Source organism: Podarcis pityusensis (assembly GCF_964106645.2).
Source record: "Podarcis pityusensis genome assembly, chromosome: Z".
In the NCBI taxonomy this organism is placed as follows: Eukaryota; Metazoa; Chordata; class Lepidosauria; order Squamata; family Lacertidae; genus Podarcis; species Podarcis pityusensis.
In genome coordinates this window covers 30309608-30329009 of record NC_138044.1, presented here as the reverse complement: position 1 = coordinate 30329009, position 19402 = coordinate 30309608, and the positions used below count along the sequence as shown (strand labels likewise).

At 42.4% G+C, this 19402-nt stretch overlaps 1 protein-coding gene across 1 annotated transcript in view; it reads left to right on the top strand.

Moving 5' to 3' along the window:
• CHM (CHM Rab escort protein) overlaps nt 1–19402 on the top strand; it is a 71593-nt gene that overhangs the window by 16934 nt on the left and 35257 nt on the right. Inside the window, exons 3-8 of the mRNA XM_080991285.1 lie at nt 597–669; nt 1276–1400; nt 5078–5480; nt 9783–9899; nt 12194–12314; nt 13616–13841. Of these exons, the coding sequence (XP_080847411.1) occupies nt 597–669; nt 1276–1400; nt 5078–5480; nt 9783–9899; nt 12194–12314; nt 13616–13841 (1065 nt within the window). The remainder of the gene's footprint in view (nt 1–596; nt 670–1275; nt 1401–5077; nt 5481–9782; nt 9900–12193; nt 12315–13615; nt 13842–19402) is intronic.

The following is a 19402-nucleotide window of genomic DNA, read 5'->3' as shown; positions in this document are numbered from 1 at the left end:
CAGAAGTGCTAGGAATATCATATCTTATTCTTTTGTTCTACAATTGACTCTCTTTTTTGGGGGGGTATCATTTTTAAGGTGGAAAAATGCAAATGTATTTTCAGAGTGTATGGGTTTTATTAAAAGCAGAAACAAAAAGTCACCCCCACACTCAAAAAACATCCAGCCCAAAATTCTACCAATGTTACATGTATATTAAGTAGAAACTGTAAACTTTGCTTATTTGGGATTGCTATGGTGTGTTTTTGCTTTTCTTTTAACCTCTTCTGTTCCTGTATACACATGGAAGCCGTTTCGGTAGCAGAACTTACTCACTTCATTTTGCCTGTGAACCATAAGATCAGACCCTGTGTTTATTTCCTGTTTTTATGTGCTTTTATACTACTACTTTTACTGACTCTGCATTGTATATTTGCTTTAATGATATTCATTTTTTTCTGTTGTTCACTGCAAAGAGGTTTTTAAAAAAATACTAAGTAGTTTGTAAATTATGTTTAAATAATTGCAATAGAATCTTTGCAAAAACGAAAGCTTACTCCATTAGCTATTCTTTTTTTCTTTTCTCTCCCCCTTCCCCTCCCCCATCTCCACAATAGAAGACAATACTATGGAGGAAACTGGGCAAGTTTTAGTTTCTCTGGATTATTGTCTTGGATAAAAGAGAACCAGGTAAGCAGTAGTGATTTTGTATCGTGCTAAATATTCAGCCTTTCGGTTAAAAACTTCAGAAAAAAAATCATTCAAAATCTATTTTAGAATATGTAGGTTTTATCAACCATGCTATATCCCATATGTTTTTATATCCTTGCAAAATGTCACCTGCTATATCTGATTTCCAATTTCTTGCTGTGACTAGTCTGGCTGCAGTAATCATTGCTGTTGCAACTTCCAAGTTTTCCTTGTTTATTGTGCCTTTCAGATATTTCAATAAACATTTTGGTGTTAAGATTCTATTGCTGCCCAGAATCTCATTTACAGTCCTCTGTAGCTTCTTTTTAAAACTACAGTATGAACATAGGAACCTTCCAGATCTGTTTACTTCGAACTCTCATTTCATAACCACACACACACACACCTGCAGGATACACAGACTGGAAAAATTCAGTGTATGGAAGGGGTCTGGTATAACCCCTGCTCCTCACACTGCTAAAGAAAGTGAATTAAATATTTATTTCTCCAACTTCTTAACATTTAAATAAAGCCAAAACATCATTTACTCATTTTTTTAAAAAGTTTAATGAAATACTTCTGTTCTTTTTTGCATATTCTTGAAAGAAAACGGCTGACCCCTGTGAGGGAAACACCCGCTGGGAAGAACTGATCCTTGAAAACGAAGAAGGTATTCCTCTGAACAAGGCAGACCAAACCATTCAGCATGTTGAAGATTTCTGCTATGCCAGGTGAGTGCTTCCTGTCCTGCACATAAATGGTGTATGTGGAGGCACATTTTGAACAGGGAAGCCAATGGGCCAGCTGTGTGAGCTTGCTCCCCCAACTTAGACCCGCTAAAGGAAGGTTTGGGGCTCACAGCTGTGGCCACAGCTGGCTTCAGAGATGCCACAAGCAGTTTGTTTTATTTTATTTAGAATAGTTGTAGCATATCCTTCATCTATACAGATACCAAAGTGGGTTGCAGAACATAAATAAAATCATAAAATGTCCAACAATAAAACACACCGTTAAAAAGAAACAGCTAAAAATGTAATTGCAGGCTAAACAATATCAGCTTACAATTCCTGGGCAAACAAAGAAGCTTTAACCTGGTGTTGGAATGAAGGCAATTTCTGTGTGTCTGGCATGTTTGTGAGTGTAGGGCATTCTGTAATTGGGGCATCACTATAGATAAGGCTGTCTCATTCCACTGCTTGACAAGCTTCCTTCAGTAGTGGAGTGTGGAAAAGAGCCTCCCCAGAAGATCTCAAAGTACAGGCAGGCTTTGATAGGGAGAGGAGATCCTTCAGGTATTTGGATCTGAAACACCTTGAACTGGACTCAGAAGTGAACAGTGAAATCCTGTAAATTCTTTAGACTCGTTGTTTGGCTTCGTATTGTGTCCAGAATTTGGCTGACAGAGTGTCTTGCTTCTGGTAAACCACAAGCTAGAACCAAGAAGTATTCTTGGGTTTATAGTTTGTGGGTTTTTCCTGGAGGCATACATTGAGTTTGGATAATGCACTTAACCAAACTGTAGCATAGCTCATGGCAGCACACCTGCAAGAAGGCCAGAGGAAGAGCACAATTCCTCTGTGGGAACCCTTGTGCATCCATGCTAAAAAATGGTTTGGCTTAGTGTTACATGTGAACCAATTCACTCACTTCCTGGTTTAAGCAAACCATATCCAAGGCATGCAGACCAGCACTGAAGACAGTTTGCCTGTTACATCAGAACAGGCTCTTTGTCTTGAATAAGTGTTATTTGATTTTATGTTATGTATCTAAAAAATTAAAATTGGAAATAAAAAACCCTCTTCCTTTTAATAACTTAATGTTCGAGAGAGAGAGCTGATCACAGCAGTTCTGACGGTTTACATGCTTCGGTTAGTTTTTGCCATTGTTGCTTAATTTCCCTGAACTCCTATGAAGTTGCCATTAAACATTTATTTTGAAAGAATAAAAACAGCTGTGTTGCAGTGGTAATATAGTGCACAAAGCCGAAATGAATGGCCACAGAACAAAGTGCATCCATCAAAGTGGAAGAAAACCATCTCCGCAACAAGCGGTATTGAAAAAAAGGCAAATGGTTGAAAAATAAATAGTGAACACCTGTGCTGCATAAATTAACCAGCTGGTTGGCAATTTTTCTTTTGACCTATCGGAAGGGGTGGCTGTTACGAGGCATTAATAAGACACGTTGGCTTTGAGAGATTCTTTTGTTAGTACCATTAATTAATGAATGACGCTAGATAATGTTCAGAATTTACACCACAATTTGTGCTGCACATGTATCCTTGTGAATTAGTATTACAGGTTTAAACAAACAAACAAACAAACAAACCTCCATCTGCACATAAGATTTAAACTTGGGTGTCTCTCCCGCCCCCCCGAGCCCGGTTTTTATAGCCACAGTTCTGTTGAAGAATTAAGTTTTATACAAAAATATTTTGGTTGTTGTCATAAGATTGCTGGGAATCCTTGAATAGTCACACTGTCAGCAGGTTTAAAAGCTGCAGCTAATGTACTTCTGAATGTAGCTGTGTTCACATATTGTTTTAGAAAGTGAGAATTTGGTCAGTTTGCATTAAAATGAGAACCAAACTCCCATATCTGTAGTTGGGAGTAGGAGGTTGTTCCATAGGCTTCCTGGAAACGGTAAGTTTTGAGGATAAACTCCAAAGAAGCCAGGGAGGCGTTCTGAGAACAGCCTCTGTCTCTTCCTTTTCCTCCCCTTGCCCCTCCCCTCTTAGGGCCAATGGCAGCTTTCAGGGGAGGAATGATTTTAATCTTGGAAAATGTAGAGAGGATAAAAATATTTCTCACCTAGTATTGTTTTCCCAATTCAGTTTGCAGCCCACCCTTATCCCTGCAGCTGTGTTAAAAATATATATGACAAAAACCCTGCCTGTCGCTTGTAGCCTAACCCCTCAGCCCTGAGTTGAAAATACATTGTTACTGGCAACAATATTTCTGAAATAATACATTTAGGTGAAGCCCATAAAGCTGACCTGGGCCGAGGGATGTGATGAGTTTTATTTCGGCCCAGCTCACTCAGGGGCTTCTCTTGCAAAAAAACTAGTGTGGCTGCTAATTAGATCAGAGATAGACATAAGAAGACCTAAAAAATTAAATAGCTTTTACCTCTGGCAACTGGGGAAACTCTGCCTTTTATTGATAAGTACTGAAGTTTTACTGCTGTATCATTTCAGATCACCTTTCAGATTGCAGTTCATTTGTTGACGGCTAGGCTTAAAACATTTACTTGGAGGATTAATGGCTAAGTGGTTGAGATAAAAAGATAATGCAAAATGGTTGCTGAACTCTTCCTCTCCCGCCCCCCACTAATAATGACACCGATTTGATTCATCTCTGCTGGTAGCCTAAACTGAAATCCCAAGTTCAAAAGTGCTAGTTGCTGAGGTAGACTTCATTGAAGTTGAAGATTAAAAAGGAAAATGAGCTTGAAATGTGGAGTGTGGCCTTAGAAGGAGAATGTTAAGGATTTTGCCATTAAGGAAGAAAGGAGGATGCCAAAGACTTGTTGCATCTGCTGACCTTGCTCTTTTGACCTCCTTACCTTTATCATGATAGGCAGCCACAAGATTAATGGTCACAGCAGTAAGATTTAAAGCATGCCTTCATTATGTTTCATTAAAGGCCATGGGTGGATCGGTAATAAAGATGAAGATTTTGTTTCCATATATGTGTGTGCGCGCATGTACACATAAGCCACTTTTAATTATGGCTTTGCGCACAATCCATGATGCACAGGGCCTTCTATCCACAGTCCCTGTGGCGTGATATTCTTCCATCCTAGCTGGTCATTCACTTCCCTCAGCAAAGCTGTATTGTATTTGTTAACATTTTGTTGCTGGCATCTCCCCACTGAGCCCTTTGTGAACATTCTATTACATCACAGCAGTTCAGCCAATCAGTGGCTGGGGGTGAGACCTGTGCACATGCACCCTGTTCACACTGTTATTTGGGACTAGTAACAAAATATTGCATTGTGGAATGCTGCTATTCAGAACTCCAGCCGCTTTGCTCCATTACACCATCACTGTCGTCTTCTGTCCCTTCTGCCCAACAACAGTCAGTATCCTTTAGCCAATGAGCATGTTTTATCCTAGTGGGTCTATTTTTCATACTGCTGGGGGCTTTCTCCAAACTGATTGCTACCACTATCTTAATCGGTTGTGCTGTTTCGGTAACATAAGCAATGACACTCGCACTCTGAATGTTAGAAATAGAGGAGATGGTATGTCTTGTCTTGTGTATCTGTGTTGACTAGGCAAAGCAGACATGGCTCTCATAATGTTTCGATCAGTTGGTTGAAATAGCTGTTGTACCCAGAAAGTTGCAAGATAGCTTTGGGGACTGATTTTCATCTGTTCTCTCCCTCTCTCTCCCCTTGAAAAATCAGTCAGGATCTAGCTGAAGATGTGGAAGAAGCTGGTGCACTTCCGAAGGCCCCTGCCTCTGTTGCTTCTGCTTCTAGTGAGGTTATAGAGGAAGTCTCTGGCACCCCAGAGGCTGAGGAAAAGTGCTTTCCTTTGGAGGATCGGCCATCGGGGACCAAAGATGAAGAAACATTCCCTGACAGTGCTGCAGGAAGTGAACCGGAATGTACAGCTGACCGCGAAGCTGTTGAAGTGACCTCTCTGGGGGAGAAACCCTGTGACAATGTAACGCCCGGTCAATCAGTACAGGAAGTGGAAAATAACGAAGCTGCATCAATAGTGGAAGCTGCAGCTGAACCAAGGAAAATTACTTATTCCCAAATTGTTAAAGAAGGAAGACGATTTAATATTGATTTAATTTCTAAGGTAGGGAACTCATTGCCTATGTTTTCTTTATTAACCCTGCACCCTATGTTTGCTTCATTGAAAATATTCCTTTGGAAACTTCACAGGCAATGCAAAATAATTATGATGATACTGGGACCTAGTATTCTGCTCTAAAGAACATAGGTCACTTTATAAAATAACATTTTGTGGGGGTTTTAAATAGACACACATGCTCTCTTAAAAAAAAATGAACGAAAGCTAAAGTATCTGCTAAAAGCACGCTTTGCTTTTGGGATAGAACAAACATATTGGGTCTCAAAACAAAACACTTCTTGCACCTTTTACTTTAGGAATGTTGGTCTGCTGATCAGGGATTTGGGTTTTTGTAGGGAGAACCGTACTACATGTTCTCTGAAAGCTATGTGCTTTTTAAGAAACGGTAATTCCAGAAAACAAAAAACAACTTCTACTGTGCTGTTGTACTATTCTAACTCTCTTCTACCTTGCTGCGAGAAATATTATTGCAGGATGAACCATTGGGGAGAATCAAATGTTATGATTTGGTACACATGCTTAATGATAGTCATTATTTTTGCCTTATGATGTCATGTGAAGTTGCAGACATAGTACTTGCGGCAGTGCTAAACAGAGACAGGGTCCAAAAAGTCCCAAAACTAGGCCTGTGGCTTCCAGATGACATTGGATTTGAGTTTCCCAAACAGTCCCCACACTGCCCCTTTAGCTCAGTGGTAGAGCATCTGCTTTGCATGGTAGGAGAAAGTCCCAAGTTCATTCCTCAGCATCGCCTGGTAGGTCTGGAAAAGCCCTCTGCTTAAAACCCTGGAGAACCACTGCTGCCCATTCCAGACAATACTGAGCTAGATGTACCAATGGTCTGAGCTGGTATAAGGCAGCTTGTTATGCCCCCCACATTCCACCTGTTGTATCTGTGGGGGTTTGCTGGCAAATTAAGTCACTCAGTCAGAGCTCTCCCAGATTCTGCAACTCTGGCCTGTTTTGCCCTATTGTGCCCCTGTGAGCTTCCTTTGGATTTCGTTCTAATCAGGCAACCAACCTCCCACGTCTCTTGCTAGGCCTTACAAAGTTCTCTCCTCGAGACTTTGAGAGTGATGGCATTGCATAAGTAACTTTCTTCAGTGGAGCATTGCTTCTTCTTTTTAAAAAAGTTAAGTCATCCATCTTACACTGTGGTTTTTTACATTCATGTCCTTCCCAGAATGTGTAATAAATTTTTAGCTTATATAAAGTGAGCAAAGGTATTAGAAGATTAAGTTTTATGGTTTTAACTTGTAACCGTTGTGAGCACACTGCTTGCTGGGATATTGAGGAAATGAGGACAGTAGTTTAAGCCTCAAAAAGACGGAAATTGAGGGAGAGAAAATGTATAAAGAATGCATGGAAATAATGGCATGAGCTTCATGAACCTGCATGGAATCACTTTACTTGCCCACCCACCCACTTAGCACAACCAGGGGAACGATAGTTTCCTGCAAGGACTTCCGGGGTGGTGCCATCGGTAATGGCGGACTCCCTCTGATCCGGAGGGACTGGCTCTACGGAAATCGGGTCTTTCCGCTACGGCGAGGCGGGGACCCTTTAAAAAATCACAGGCGGGTGAAGCCTGTGACCGTGGGACTCGGCGGGCACCTTTTGCGCCCCCCAACTTGTAAAGGAGCCCAATTATGGGCTCCGGAGCGAAGCGGGGCAAGCGGCGCGGTGCTGAGAGTCAACTGCTTCTTCCGTGGAGCGAAGCCGCACAGCCATTACCGGAGAGCGCTGACCTTTTCCTGTGACAATCTGGCTACAAAAACAACTACCCGTGAGTAGGTTAAATTCGGAAATAAAGGAAAATAAAGACTTAAATTCGGCACCGAGCGGGGAGGCATAAACAGGAAGTCCGCCTTCCGTTCTTTGTAAATAGAGTAAAGCAAAGAAGTTGTAAGCTAAAACCTGGAAAGTCGATTAAAGGACTATAATCCTAACATCAAAACAAGCGATTTCCCCCCTTGGCTGCAGGAGAGGAGGGGGGAAAGGTGTGAACTATATTTTCCTGCAAAACCTGGCTGGTTTGGAAGCCATTAACCATAGTTACCAATTGAAACATAACAGGACACATTGCAACCTCTTAGTTTGTTTTCCCTGCTTGCACAAAGGGAGGAGCCAAAGAGGTTTTGTACAGGTCGATAAAAGCTAATGCATTGCCTAAGTGCCAGAATGTACAAGTTTGAAACCTCCAAAAACTGGCAAGTATGTTATGCAGTAGAAATGGGAAGAAGATCTCCAGCTATTTCTTGATGGCATGGATAGCTTTTGGAGAACTCCCATAAGATTCTCTATTTTTATTTATCAAACCTAGGGCACTTTCTGACTGTCAGTATTTTGGGGTGTGATTCAGTTGCATCCTGGCAAAATTAAGTTTGTTCAGTTGATTTCACACTCTTGGGCAACAAACCTACTTCCCCAAATAATCAGATTTTATGCTTTAAGGAAAGTGAAAAGAAAATGCCCTGGGATTACACTTGCTTTAATGCAGCTCCACCTAACCTCCACGCAAATAATTTGAAATGAATGCTCATTAAATAGCCAATGTCATCTGATCTCCCTGCAAATAAATCAGGATGAATGCTCTATAAACAGATTGGTTGGAAGCACCCTGTGTTCCAGGAAGTTTAGTTCCTAAGGATAAGAATACTGTATAGGAAAAGCCCTGGTGAATCAGGCCAAATCCCCATCTAGTTCAACATCTTGTTCTCTCATTGTCCTCACCTCCAGGTAGACCAAACTGGCATTGGTTGCTGCCTCCCTTTATTTCTGATTACCAGATGGCTTGCAGCCTGACTGCATCCTTTCTTCTGCTCTTTTCAGTTCTTTGGCTGGGATCACATTCTCTGCATTTACTGTTTTGTTTATGCACAGAGGCTCTTTAGCTCACTGCAAAACTGCCCTTCCTCTGCAGATTAAGGTGGCCTTTTGAAGCATCGCTCCATGAGGCAGCCCAAAGTAAATACTGCACCCCTGAAAGTGCTTGAAACTCACATATTGGTGGGAGTAAACCATTTGGACCCTAGTTCATGTGTTGCGGGTCTGGATACCCAGTAACTCACTATATAAAACAAGTATAGTCATTGTGGTACCCTCTACCCGTTAGATCGCAATTTGCATCATTCCTAGCCAGCATGGCCGGGGATCAAGGATGATGAGAATTCATGACGACTATCCCTGATATAGATGACTTCTTCTGCCAAGATTGCATGAAAGGATTTGTGCCTCTTCTCTGACTTCCCCAAGGTTTTTCTCTTGACTATTTCAGCAAGAACCTATCCTTCATCTCTCTTTCTCTGCTTCTGGACAACAGTCAAAGCAGCCAGAAACTATGTGTGAGAGAATGTGTGAATTATGTGTCTCCTCCTTCTCCTCCTGGATTTAGTCTGTAGTAGATTCTCCCCTCCCTCTTCAGGTATGGCCTGGAAATTTGAAAAGCATGATTCTCCCACTTACTTGGGCACTCGTAGAAAAATTGGAAGCAGCCCTTCCAGGTTTCAACTCTTTGCATTTTACCTTTATTCTCCATCTTTTCTTCAGCTTGAAGCCTCTGGCTCTGCTTCAAGTGAGCATAGGAGTGAACTTTTCAGTAAGGTAAAGTCAAATATGCAGCAGTTATTGCCCATAGAGTTATGGAGTGTAGGGGAGCATCCTTTTTCCCTCCACCAAATCTGGAAGAGTATATCCCTTTTAATTGAAGTCCTGAACCAAGTAGGCATGACCCTGCTAATAGCTTCACACCCACACTGAAGCTGAAAATTTTGTTGTATATAGTATTAGTATATAGACAAATTCCAACTGCAACAAAATGTTGTTGTGTATCCTCCTTCCTGAAAGTGATGCTGCTGTTCTAGCCAACCATTCTCTTAAAGGAGGGCATTTCATCTCCTCCTCCTTGTACTCTTTTACTTTTACACCTGCATTAGGTGGTTGTTTCATTCTCATTGGGCAGTTTTATTTTGTTTTTGCAGGGTAGTGGCGGTTTGTTCCTTCTACTTTTTCAAGAATAAAGGGGGAAATCTCAAGGTTCCCCCAAGCATGCTGGCATTTCCCTCTTGTTTTTCACTTGTCCCACTTTGGCTATTGCTCTGGCAGCATTTACTACTGTTATTCAAAGGCTTAAGATACAGAAGTAGTACTCCCACTGTTATCATATAAATGACCCTTTTAATTTGCAAAAATGTGGGGCCTTGACAGTGTGTTCCTCTTCAACAATGCTAGAAAGAAGATAATTAAAATTAAGATTGTCTTCAAATATGTATGTTTTCTTTTGTGCAGTTACTGTACTCCCGAGGATTGTTGATTGACCTCCTAATTAAGTCAAATGTTAGTCGCTATGCTGAGTTCAAAAATGTCACCCGGATTCTTGCATTTCGAGAAGGCAGAGTGGAACAGGTACTGTAATGGACCTAATTGCAAAAGCTGAGCTTGTAATTCATTTGAAAGTGCAAATTTGACTAGCATAAGTTTTTATGTAGCTATAATTCCTTTCACTCTACCACTTTCTCTGCTATACTGTATGTTCTTTCATTCTTGGACTGGTTTGGATATAATGACCAGACCCTGATCTGGCTCGTCTAAGCAGGAACAGCTGCATGTTTTGAAGTGCCTTGAGTAAGATGCTGTCATTGGGAACCCCTTTCTGAATGGGCCCATCTACTCCTCACCACTGTCACTGCTACCCACTCACTTGCCTTCTCCCTCTGGTTCCAATCTTCACAACTTCCCAGAGGAAGTGTACAAGTCAAGTGAAGGTCCATGCTGTATCCACATTCCTCCCCTCTTATCACTGCTTGCATGCCCAATGGCAGTAAGGAAGAGAGAGAAGTGGAGCCAGGAGGCACCTGGAGTTGGCAGTGTGCCCTCAGTAGAAGCATGGGTTTTGGCACATTCCTAGTGATACCAACTGCTGATGCGGGCCTGGGATCACAGTTTAAAGCTCACACACACTGTTTCCCCTCTACCCTCTCTCTTCCCCTTGTACATTCCATAGTTGGAAACTATGGTTTTAAATGGCCTTGTAGTTTTGGTTTGGAGGGCAAGTGCAAACTAAAAATTTACCAATTCAGATAATAATGGTTTGCCCAGCAAAAGGAGTTGGGAAGGGAACTGGAGTAGAGAAGGCTAGAGGAGGGAGCACATGTACCTGAGGTTTGGGAATATGTTAAGGAATTGGAAAAAGAGAATTAATTTGATTGGTGCTCCAAATCTCCCGTTCTCACCAGTTGACTGTTGATATAATAAAGCTAATATTAGCAACAGATTTCCAAATTCATTATTTGCATTCAGTTGGGAAGGAGGTGAAGAACTAAGAAAGAAAATGCCTTCTAATATAACTCTGCAGTCAACCGGATGCTGACCGGAAAATCATATAAACCAAAATCATTATAGTTTTTGTGAGGACAAGAGGCGAGGTCCTTGAAGGACACAATTGCCCAGCATTAAAGGTTGTTTAAAATGTAAGACCATCACAATAAACAACAGCAAGTGTTTGTCTAGAAAAATAGCATATTAGTGGCTTATTATATGGGAGAAAGGGACGCGGGTGGCGCTGTGGGTAAAACCGCAGTGCCTAGGACTTGCCGATCATATGGTTGGTGGTTCGAATCCCCGCGGCGGGGTGAGCTCCCGTCATTAGGTCCCAGCTCCTGCCCACCTAGCAGTTCGAAAGCACCCTTAAGTGCAAGTAGATAAATAGGTACCGCTTTATAGCGGGAAGGTAAATGGCTTTTCAGTGTGCTGCACTGGTGCAGGTTCGCCAGAGCAGCTTTGTTACGCTGGCCACGTGACCCGGAAGTGTCCTCAGACGGCGCCGGCTCCCGGCCTCTAGAGTGAGATGAGTGCACAACCCTAGAGTCGGACACGACTGGCCTTTGGGCAGGGGTATCTTTACCTTTACCTTTTATATGGGAGAAGAGAAGTCTAAGAGGCGGCAAACATGAGTTTTTGCAGACAGCATGGTGCCCTTGGGCAGAAAAGACAGGAAGTTTGCATTGATCTGAACACAAGTTTATAGGACTAGGAAAGAGCTGCAAAAGATTTCTCAAAAGTTGAGTGATTGCTCAAAAGACAATCCTTAAACTTGTTGAAATAGCTCTTTTTTGATTCATAAAATCAGGCAGTTTCCCTCTGGAAGGAAGGTAGGTTGTGATCCATGCTCTGAATTGGCTACTCTGAATTGAATACTCTGAATTGGCTACGCCAGTGTATAATGACTGTTAGAAGGCGTGACTCATAAGGCAGGTGTAAATGTAATGTCCCCATTCTCCTTTACCATGGCTAAGCAATTGGGCTGTGGGATCACACATTCCCTCCCTTCCCTCTCCCTATGTAACTATGACTAATATTAAACCAAGGTTGCCTCTTAATCAGCATTTAAATTTTGAGGAACAAGCCATGGTTCTGAGAGGGCAGGAGGTATTTGTGCCTGCAAGGCATGGGGCCAAGGAAGAGAGTGCAGAATCCCACAGCCCACTCCAGACCTCCTCTTAAGCATGGTTGAGTTATCTAACCATGATGTTTGCAAGAGGTTACATTTTTCACACAGAAAAATCCTGTTTTAAAATTAATACTAAAAGATAATGGTTTTTTAAAAAGTTACAGATTTCTCCAGTTCTGTGACATAGATCATTTCCTGGCCCTGACTGTGTTTGGAATGGTGGAAAATGAACCTCCAAATTATATTTCAGGTTCCATGTTCTAGAGCTGACGTCTTCAACAGCAAACAGTTGACCATGGTGGAAAAAAGAATGCTGATGAAATTTCTAACATTTTGTCTGGATTATGAGCAGCACCCTGATGAATATCAAGGTTTGTACCTATTTGTTGAACAGGAGAATCTCACTGGGCATTTTCATTTGATCTTTAAATGTCTGCACCTTTTGGCTGTCAGATGCTATACAAGATCTCCCTATTACCTCTGATCTGCTCTGATCTGCTGAAGGAAGCCCCATGTGTGCAGGCTTTCCATTCACTTTATTGTTGGGGGACGCTCTGGGGCATGTGTGGAACCTTCCTGATCATTTGAGTTGATGTTGAAGCCTTTGAGCATGTGGAGCTCTGAGCATTTATCCCCCTCTTTGTATAATATTTTTTATTTGGTTTTACAAATTAAAATTTATATTAAAAATTATAAGTAATAAAAAGGTAAATAAACAAAGATTTACCCAAATTTCTGGGCTTTCCCCCACCCTTCCATGGGTTCCGTCGCTAGTGCTTTTTCTGCTGCATATTGTAAGTCACTCCAGTTTTTATGTATCCCATATATCCCTAGTTCTTGTTACACTACAAGTGTTATTCAAATCCTGCTAAAGAGTTCAAGTATTTACAGTCTCCAAGGTAAATTATAAATTTCCCCCATTCTTTGTGGAAATTCTGGTCTTCCTGGTTTCTGATTTTCCCAGTCATTTTCACCATCTCCACACCACATCAGTTTGGTCTGCCATTCCTCTCTGGTGGAAACTTTGTCTTCCTTCCATCTCTGGGCTAAGAGCATCCATCTAAGTGCATTTCTAATCCAGGCAATACATGTGGTTCCAAAACTGTGAGTGATGATTTTGTTTCTTGAGGCAAGAGAGAACAGCAAAAATGGGGTTGTTGGTTGTTGTGCTTTAAAAAACGGGTAGAGAGGGCTTGTATCCAAAACAGTGTGAGCCAGTATGGTGTAATGGTTAGTGTCAGACTAAGACCTGAGAGATCAAGTTTCAATTCCCCACTCAGTCATGAAGCCCACTGGGTGACTTTAAGCCAGTCCCTGTTTTTCAGTCTACTTCGCAGGTTTGCTGGGAGGATAAAATGGAGAGAGGGAGAAGAAGTGTGTGTATGACCTTGAACTCCTTGGAGGAATGGTGGGGAACAAATGTAACCAATAAAGAAAAAACACAAAACCAGTCCCTAGGCTTAGTGTTTGAGTGTTTCTTGCCTGGTAGAGTTCGGAGAGATGCCTGAAGCCTAAAAGATGACTAACACAGTATCTGACATAGTACAGTCCTTTTGTGATTGTAGTATGTAGATTGACTGGCTGGTTTTTGTTGTTGTTGTTTTGTTGCTGTAGTTGTAAATAATTATCTGGAACGACTAATGCTTGACTTTTCTTTTATTCCCCGAAACAGGTCACAAGGACTCTAAATTCTCAGACTACTTAAAAACCCAGAAGTTGACTCCCAATCTGCAGCATTTCATATTGCATTCCATTGCAATGGTCTCAGAGGCTGACTGCTACACCATAGATGGCCTGAAGGCGACTCAGAAGTTCCTCCAGTGCCTTGGGCGTTACGGAAACACTCCCTTCTTGTTTCCTTTGTATGGCCAGGGAGAGATCCCACAGTGCTTTTGCCGGTAAGCAATGTTTTATTTCTTTTCTTTTTTTAAAGCCATTCTGTTGGGAATACTAACTAATCTGATTTAATTCCTTTTAGACACTTAGCTGTTTTCATTTCCCTGTGTTTACATGTTTGTACGTGGAAAATAAAGCCTTTTAAGAATTCAACGCTTCCTTAGGGCTTCCTTTGTTTAGCGGTGAATCGTGTGGAAGAACTGAGATGGCAACAGTATATTAAGCTTGTGGCTCCTCCCCTCCCCCCCCATCACAATAGCCTATGAGGGACACCCGCACCCCTGTGGACTGATCCAATCCCTAAAGCTCTAGTACATTGTTTTCTATTATTAATTCATTAACTGGAGCTTTAAAATATGAAACTTTAATTTGGAGCTGTCCCTTGGGAGCAGTTAAATGTGGTGTTGCAAGTCATCTTGTGTCTCTCAATTCAGTTTGCAGCCACCATCTATGTGTTTTCCTTTCCTGCCAGTAAGATTTTCTTTTCCTACCACTCTCCCATCAAGCCTCAAAGCAGCTTTTTGAAGGTTCTCCATAAATATAGAAAGTTGCTATGTGGTGCAGGAATGAGAGCCTTATGTTTTGATGTGTGATACGTGTCTCTTACAGTCAATGGGTAGCCTTTGTGAAATCCCTGTTTGTGTCCAGAGGTTCTCAAACTGTGCCCCGTGGTCCACTAGCAGTCCTTGAGCTGCCCTCAGGTGGCTCATAGAAAGGTTGTGGAACAGCTGAAAATACCCACACCTTGCTCTGAATTTGGTTGGGTTTTTTTCCTGCTGATGGAGATAAACTTCACCAAATGCTGCCTACAAAACCAGACACATATCCATTGCATTAGAACAGCAAGACTACAATCATTTAAGATATGACTTACCGTATTTTTCGCTCTATAAGATGCACCAGACCACAAGACGCACCTAGTCTTTGGAGGAGGAAAACAAGAAAAAAAATATTCTGAATCTCAGAAGCCAGAACAGCAAGAGGGATCGCTGTGCAGTGAAAGCAGTGATCCCTCTTGCTGTTCTGGCTTCTGGGATAGCTGCGCAGCCTGCATTCACTCCATAAGACGCACACACATTTCCCCTTACTTTTTAGGAGGGAAAAAGTGAGTCTTATAGAGCAAAAAATACGGTATGTAAGTTCATTGATTTGCATAACAACAAAAGGTGTGTGTGTGTTTTTAAGAGGAAAAGATTGAGAATCACTGGCCTAACCTATTTTAAAGGGTGCTTTGGGAAGGCGGCGCAGCTCAGAGGTAGAGCATCAACTTTGCATGCCCAAAGTCCCAGCATCTGCATGTAGGGCTGGAAAAGACTTGTCTGAAAGCCTGAAGTGCTTCTGCCAGCCAATATAGACATCGTTGTGCTATATGGATCCTGAGTATATGGAGCTGCTTTTTAACTAAGTAGGTTCCAGTGGCTGAGAGGCTATACTGCCATTTGGCAACTCCTTGGAGGAAGGGCAAGTAGCTCGAGGCTGAAGGGGGTCCTCTGGTGCATCTCTCATGTCAGCAGGCAGCCAGCCAGCCAGCCAGCCCCTGTCCTCCTCCTATTTCTTTCCTCCAGACATGAAGGGTAGGTGAGGTGAGGCCTACTAGAGGACCAGGAGGGTGGCAGCAGTTGTGCTTCTACAATGAATGCTAGGCTGCTGCAGTTCTGATTGCCCATGGTGCACCAGAGTGACATAGCATCAGGGACATGGTAGGCAATCACAATGGTGGCTGCCTGGCACTTATTGGAGGGCCAGAAAAGGGAGACCCAGGCACTACTGGCAGCAGCGATCGGCTCTTGGCAGCTGTTTAAGGCTGTTGGTGCTGCGTCTGGTAAGAAGGTTAATTGCCTTGCTTTAAAAATGAAAAATATTTGTTTAAAATGCTCTCTTAGCGCACGATCAATTAACTTGGAAGGTAGCCGCTTCCTTCCTTAAAGACTTCAACTTGTAATGATTCTGTTTCTTATGTACAGGACCACCTTTGCCCCAGCTTGTGTTGCTAATTCTTAGCAGCATTTCTAAGACTTCTAGGATTAGTGTTCAGTCAGTCTTCCAAGTGGTAACATCTCTGCCTATACATCATACCCTACAATTTTTATCGCCAGGTTATCAGAATAAGGTGTCACTTGTCCTGTGATTTCTAACCACCTCTTCATATTCTGTTTTAATGTAACCCTCTTAAGCGTTTCTTGCAGTCAGTTACCCTGTGTGTTCTCATCAAGGCTACTGTTATAAATGGCAGGTATGCATATTTATGTGAATGATTCAAAGACATTTGTAAGTCATATCCTTCCATTCTGAATGAATTCTGCATAAACTCTACAAGGCTCACTAGAACTGTGGTAGTCCCTTGAGTGAATAAGATTGGTCCTTATTTCTGAAACTGCTCTCAGTGAATGGGATTCTTTTTTACGCTACAATGTAACTTCCATATGCAAGGTTCACATTTTTGTTTTCAGAGCTTATCAGAATGAGATTTATGCAATAGAAACTGGGTTTGTGATTTTCCTTTTAACCATGGTTTTACAAATATACCATTACTTTCTGATGAATGGATGTTTGTAAGATCAGTGGGCTGGATTCATAGGCTCCCTTCTTCCATTGGAAAGAGTTTTGATGAGAACCTTTGGATCCAGACTAGGGTTTCTTAATAGAATGATGTGAAAATATGCTCGGTCACAGAAATAAAACTCTTTCAATCCTTTATAACGGGTGCATAATCTTTCATTTTTGCTTTTGTTCAAAACAGCAGCTTTGGACCCCTTCTAACTTGGGTAATTACCAGCCAGTTTTAAATGTTCTATTCTGGTGCTCAAGAGCATTGTAGCAACTCTGCTTCAAAGTCTGCTTGGATAGTGTGATTCCCTTTCAATCAAACTATGGTTTGTTGCCATAGTAAACAACTTGTAATGGAAGACCAACAGTGGTAGAATGAGCCTGTTAATTCTTCTGGATTTATCAGCAGCTTTCAGTACTGTCTACTGTGATATATGGTTTTGATTTGATTGGTTGGTTGTATTGCTATGCTGCTTTCCATTCAAATGAATACCGAAGCTGCTTACAAACAATAGATAACAATAACATCACAAATACAGCATAAATCATATTCTGTAATTAACAAATCAGCAATAAAACAAATACAGGTTGGAGGAGTTGCCCATTGGTGACCAGGGGCCAGGTGGTTGGGACTGGCTGCAATGGAACCACCCAAAGATAGAGCAGGCAGGGATTCAGCAAGCCATCTCCCAGGCACTCTGGGCCAGCCTCACCTCCAGATCCAGTGCCACTCCTTGCACTGCTCTTTGCCCATGACCTGGATGACCCTCCAGTCCCCAAGGAGGCACCTGCTGATCAGTCTGACTGAGCTGGCACTGACACCTTCTCCATTGCTTAGGACATGGAGAGATCCATGCCACTGCAAAGAGACCACTCAGGTTTAGCCCACCCAAAGGCATTCCTGTTTGCTTGCCCAGTCCAAAGAAATGTCCCACTTGCTGCACTGAAGCAGTACCTGTCCTGCTAGTTTATAATAGGAGCCAAGGGGGGGGGGTGTGACTTGTTGGATCAATGTTTAGCTTGTTAGGCATGTCTTGCACCTGCTGTGCCTTCGATACCTGTTTTGCTTATGTATTGTTGTGATTTGAGCATTAAAGCTTTTAGTAGAAACATCTGAGTTCTCCATCCAACAGTTATTATGTGGTCCTACCTTGCGTCCCATGCTTTTTAAACATCTGCATGAAACTTCTGGGCTGAAATGTTATCTGTATGGTGGTGACACACAGCTCTATCTCTCATTCTCATCTTAAAAGAAGTAGACCTGTAGGACTGGGTGGTAAAAGCTTGAATGAATATAGATGAGATAGCTGGCTTCATAGCTTGGAATAAAAAGCTCACACTATCTTGTTTGAAGCTTAAGTGCATGGAAGATGTCAAGTATGGTCATAGATCATTGATAAGATGAATATGTTTGGCATGCAGAAGGTCCCATGTTCAGTCCCCCACATCCACTGTTAAAAGGATCAGGTGGACATAACCTCTGCCTGGAGAGCTGCTGCCAGTCAGAGTAGTCAGTACTGGGTTAGATGGACAAATAGTCTACAATGGCATAAGGTGGTTTCTTATGTTTGCTACTTTCTGAACTTTGCATTGCTTTTTCATTTTTTTTTAAGTAGCATATTTATCGTTAAAAGAAATTGTTTGGTTTCAGCATTTTCTATTCTTAGTTTTGCATTGATGACAGATATAAGGGTGTGGATAGCAGGGTGTGATTGGAGTTGGCTGGTGTGCCCCCCTCCCTTGAGAAGAGAACCTTAGTTTGGGACAAACATCAGTGAGGTGAGATAATCCATCACTTCTGAGCCCTGTTCTCCAGTGATGGATGGATAGATTGGTAAAGTAACTCAATAATCTTCATTTTTTTTTCTTCTCGGGTTATTCACAGATCAGTGAGCGCTGTCGTTAATAAAGCTATGGAATGCTTTTGTGTCCTTGCCCATATTATTTCTCAAGTTTTGACAGGACAAGACTTTTAATTTGAAAATAACCTTTGTGTTGAAACATGCCCTCCTAAGCATACAAAGTCCTTTGTGAGTGTGGCACTCCACGATCTCATGTTGAGCAGTGAAATCCTTCTCGCAAAACATTGTTTGGAATAATTCTAGCATTTAAGAAATAGCTGCTGGCTTGCAGATGTTGAAGCTCTCAGAGCTGAACTGGATGCTTGTTTTGAATATATTGGATAAATGCAGAAGTTGGTGCTATTGATTTCAATGACGCTTGTGCTCATGAAATGAATGCAGGGCAGCTCAAATCCCATTGAAGCTATAGGAGGCTTAACTGCACTGTTTAGAGCATCTCCATTGAAATTCCTTCTAGAAAGTTCAATAATTAAGAGAGCCCATGTGGTTCAGGGACTAGGACCAGCGGGAGCAAGGTTCAAACGCTTATTCAGCTTTGAAGCTCCCAGGGTGACCTTGCTCCAGGCTCTTATTTCTCGGCTTCTTTTTATTTATAACATTTATATCTCCCTTCCTCAAAGAAGCTCTGCAGCATACATGGTCTCTGCCCCACCTATCCTCAAAACAGCCCATGAGGTAGATTGGGCTGAGAGGAAATGAGCAGCCCAGGGTCACCTGATGATAAGGTTTTTGAACCCGAGTCTCTTTGGTTGCAATCCAACACTCTAACCACTACACCACACTGGCTCTTGACTTGGTTTGTGGGGATAAATATGAGAGTGGGCCCAGGGACGTAGGAAGGGGGGTGCGGTGGGGGCGGGCCACTCTGGGTGTCACTACTGGGGTGGGGTTTACAAAACGCTGGGCAGCATTCACTGTGGGGCCTGCAGCGCATCCGAGCCACACATCTCTCCTGGGAGTGACGTGGTGGCTTGGGCGCCCGCAGGCTCCATATTGCCCCATGCTGTAGGGCGGCTTAGTGGGAGGAGGCAGGCAGACTCCTCAGAGGCCCCGCGGAGCATCCTGCCCTGGCTGGCCCCACCCCTGGGAGCAGGGCACGCATGCCATCCCAGGCGCCCGATCAACTTGCTCCGCCACTGCGTGGGGCAAGATAA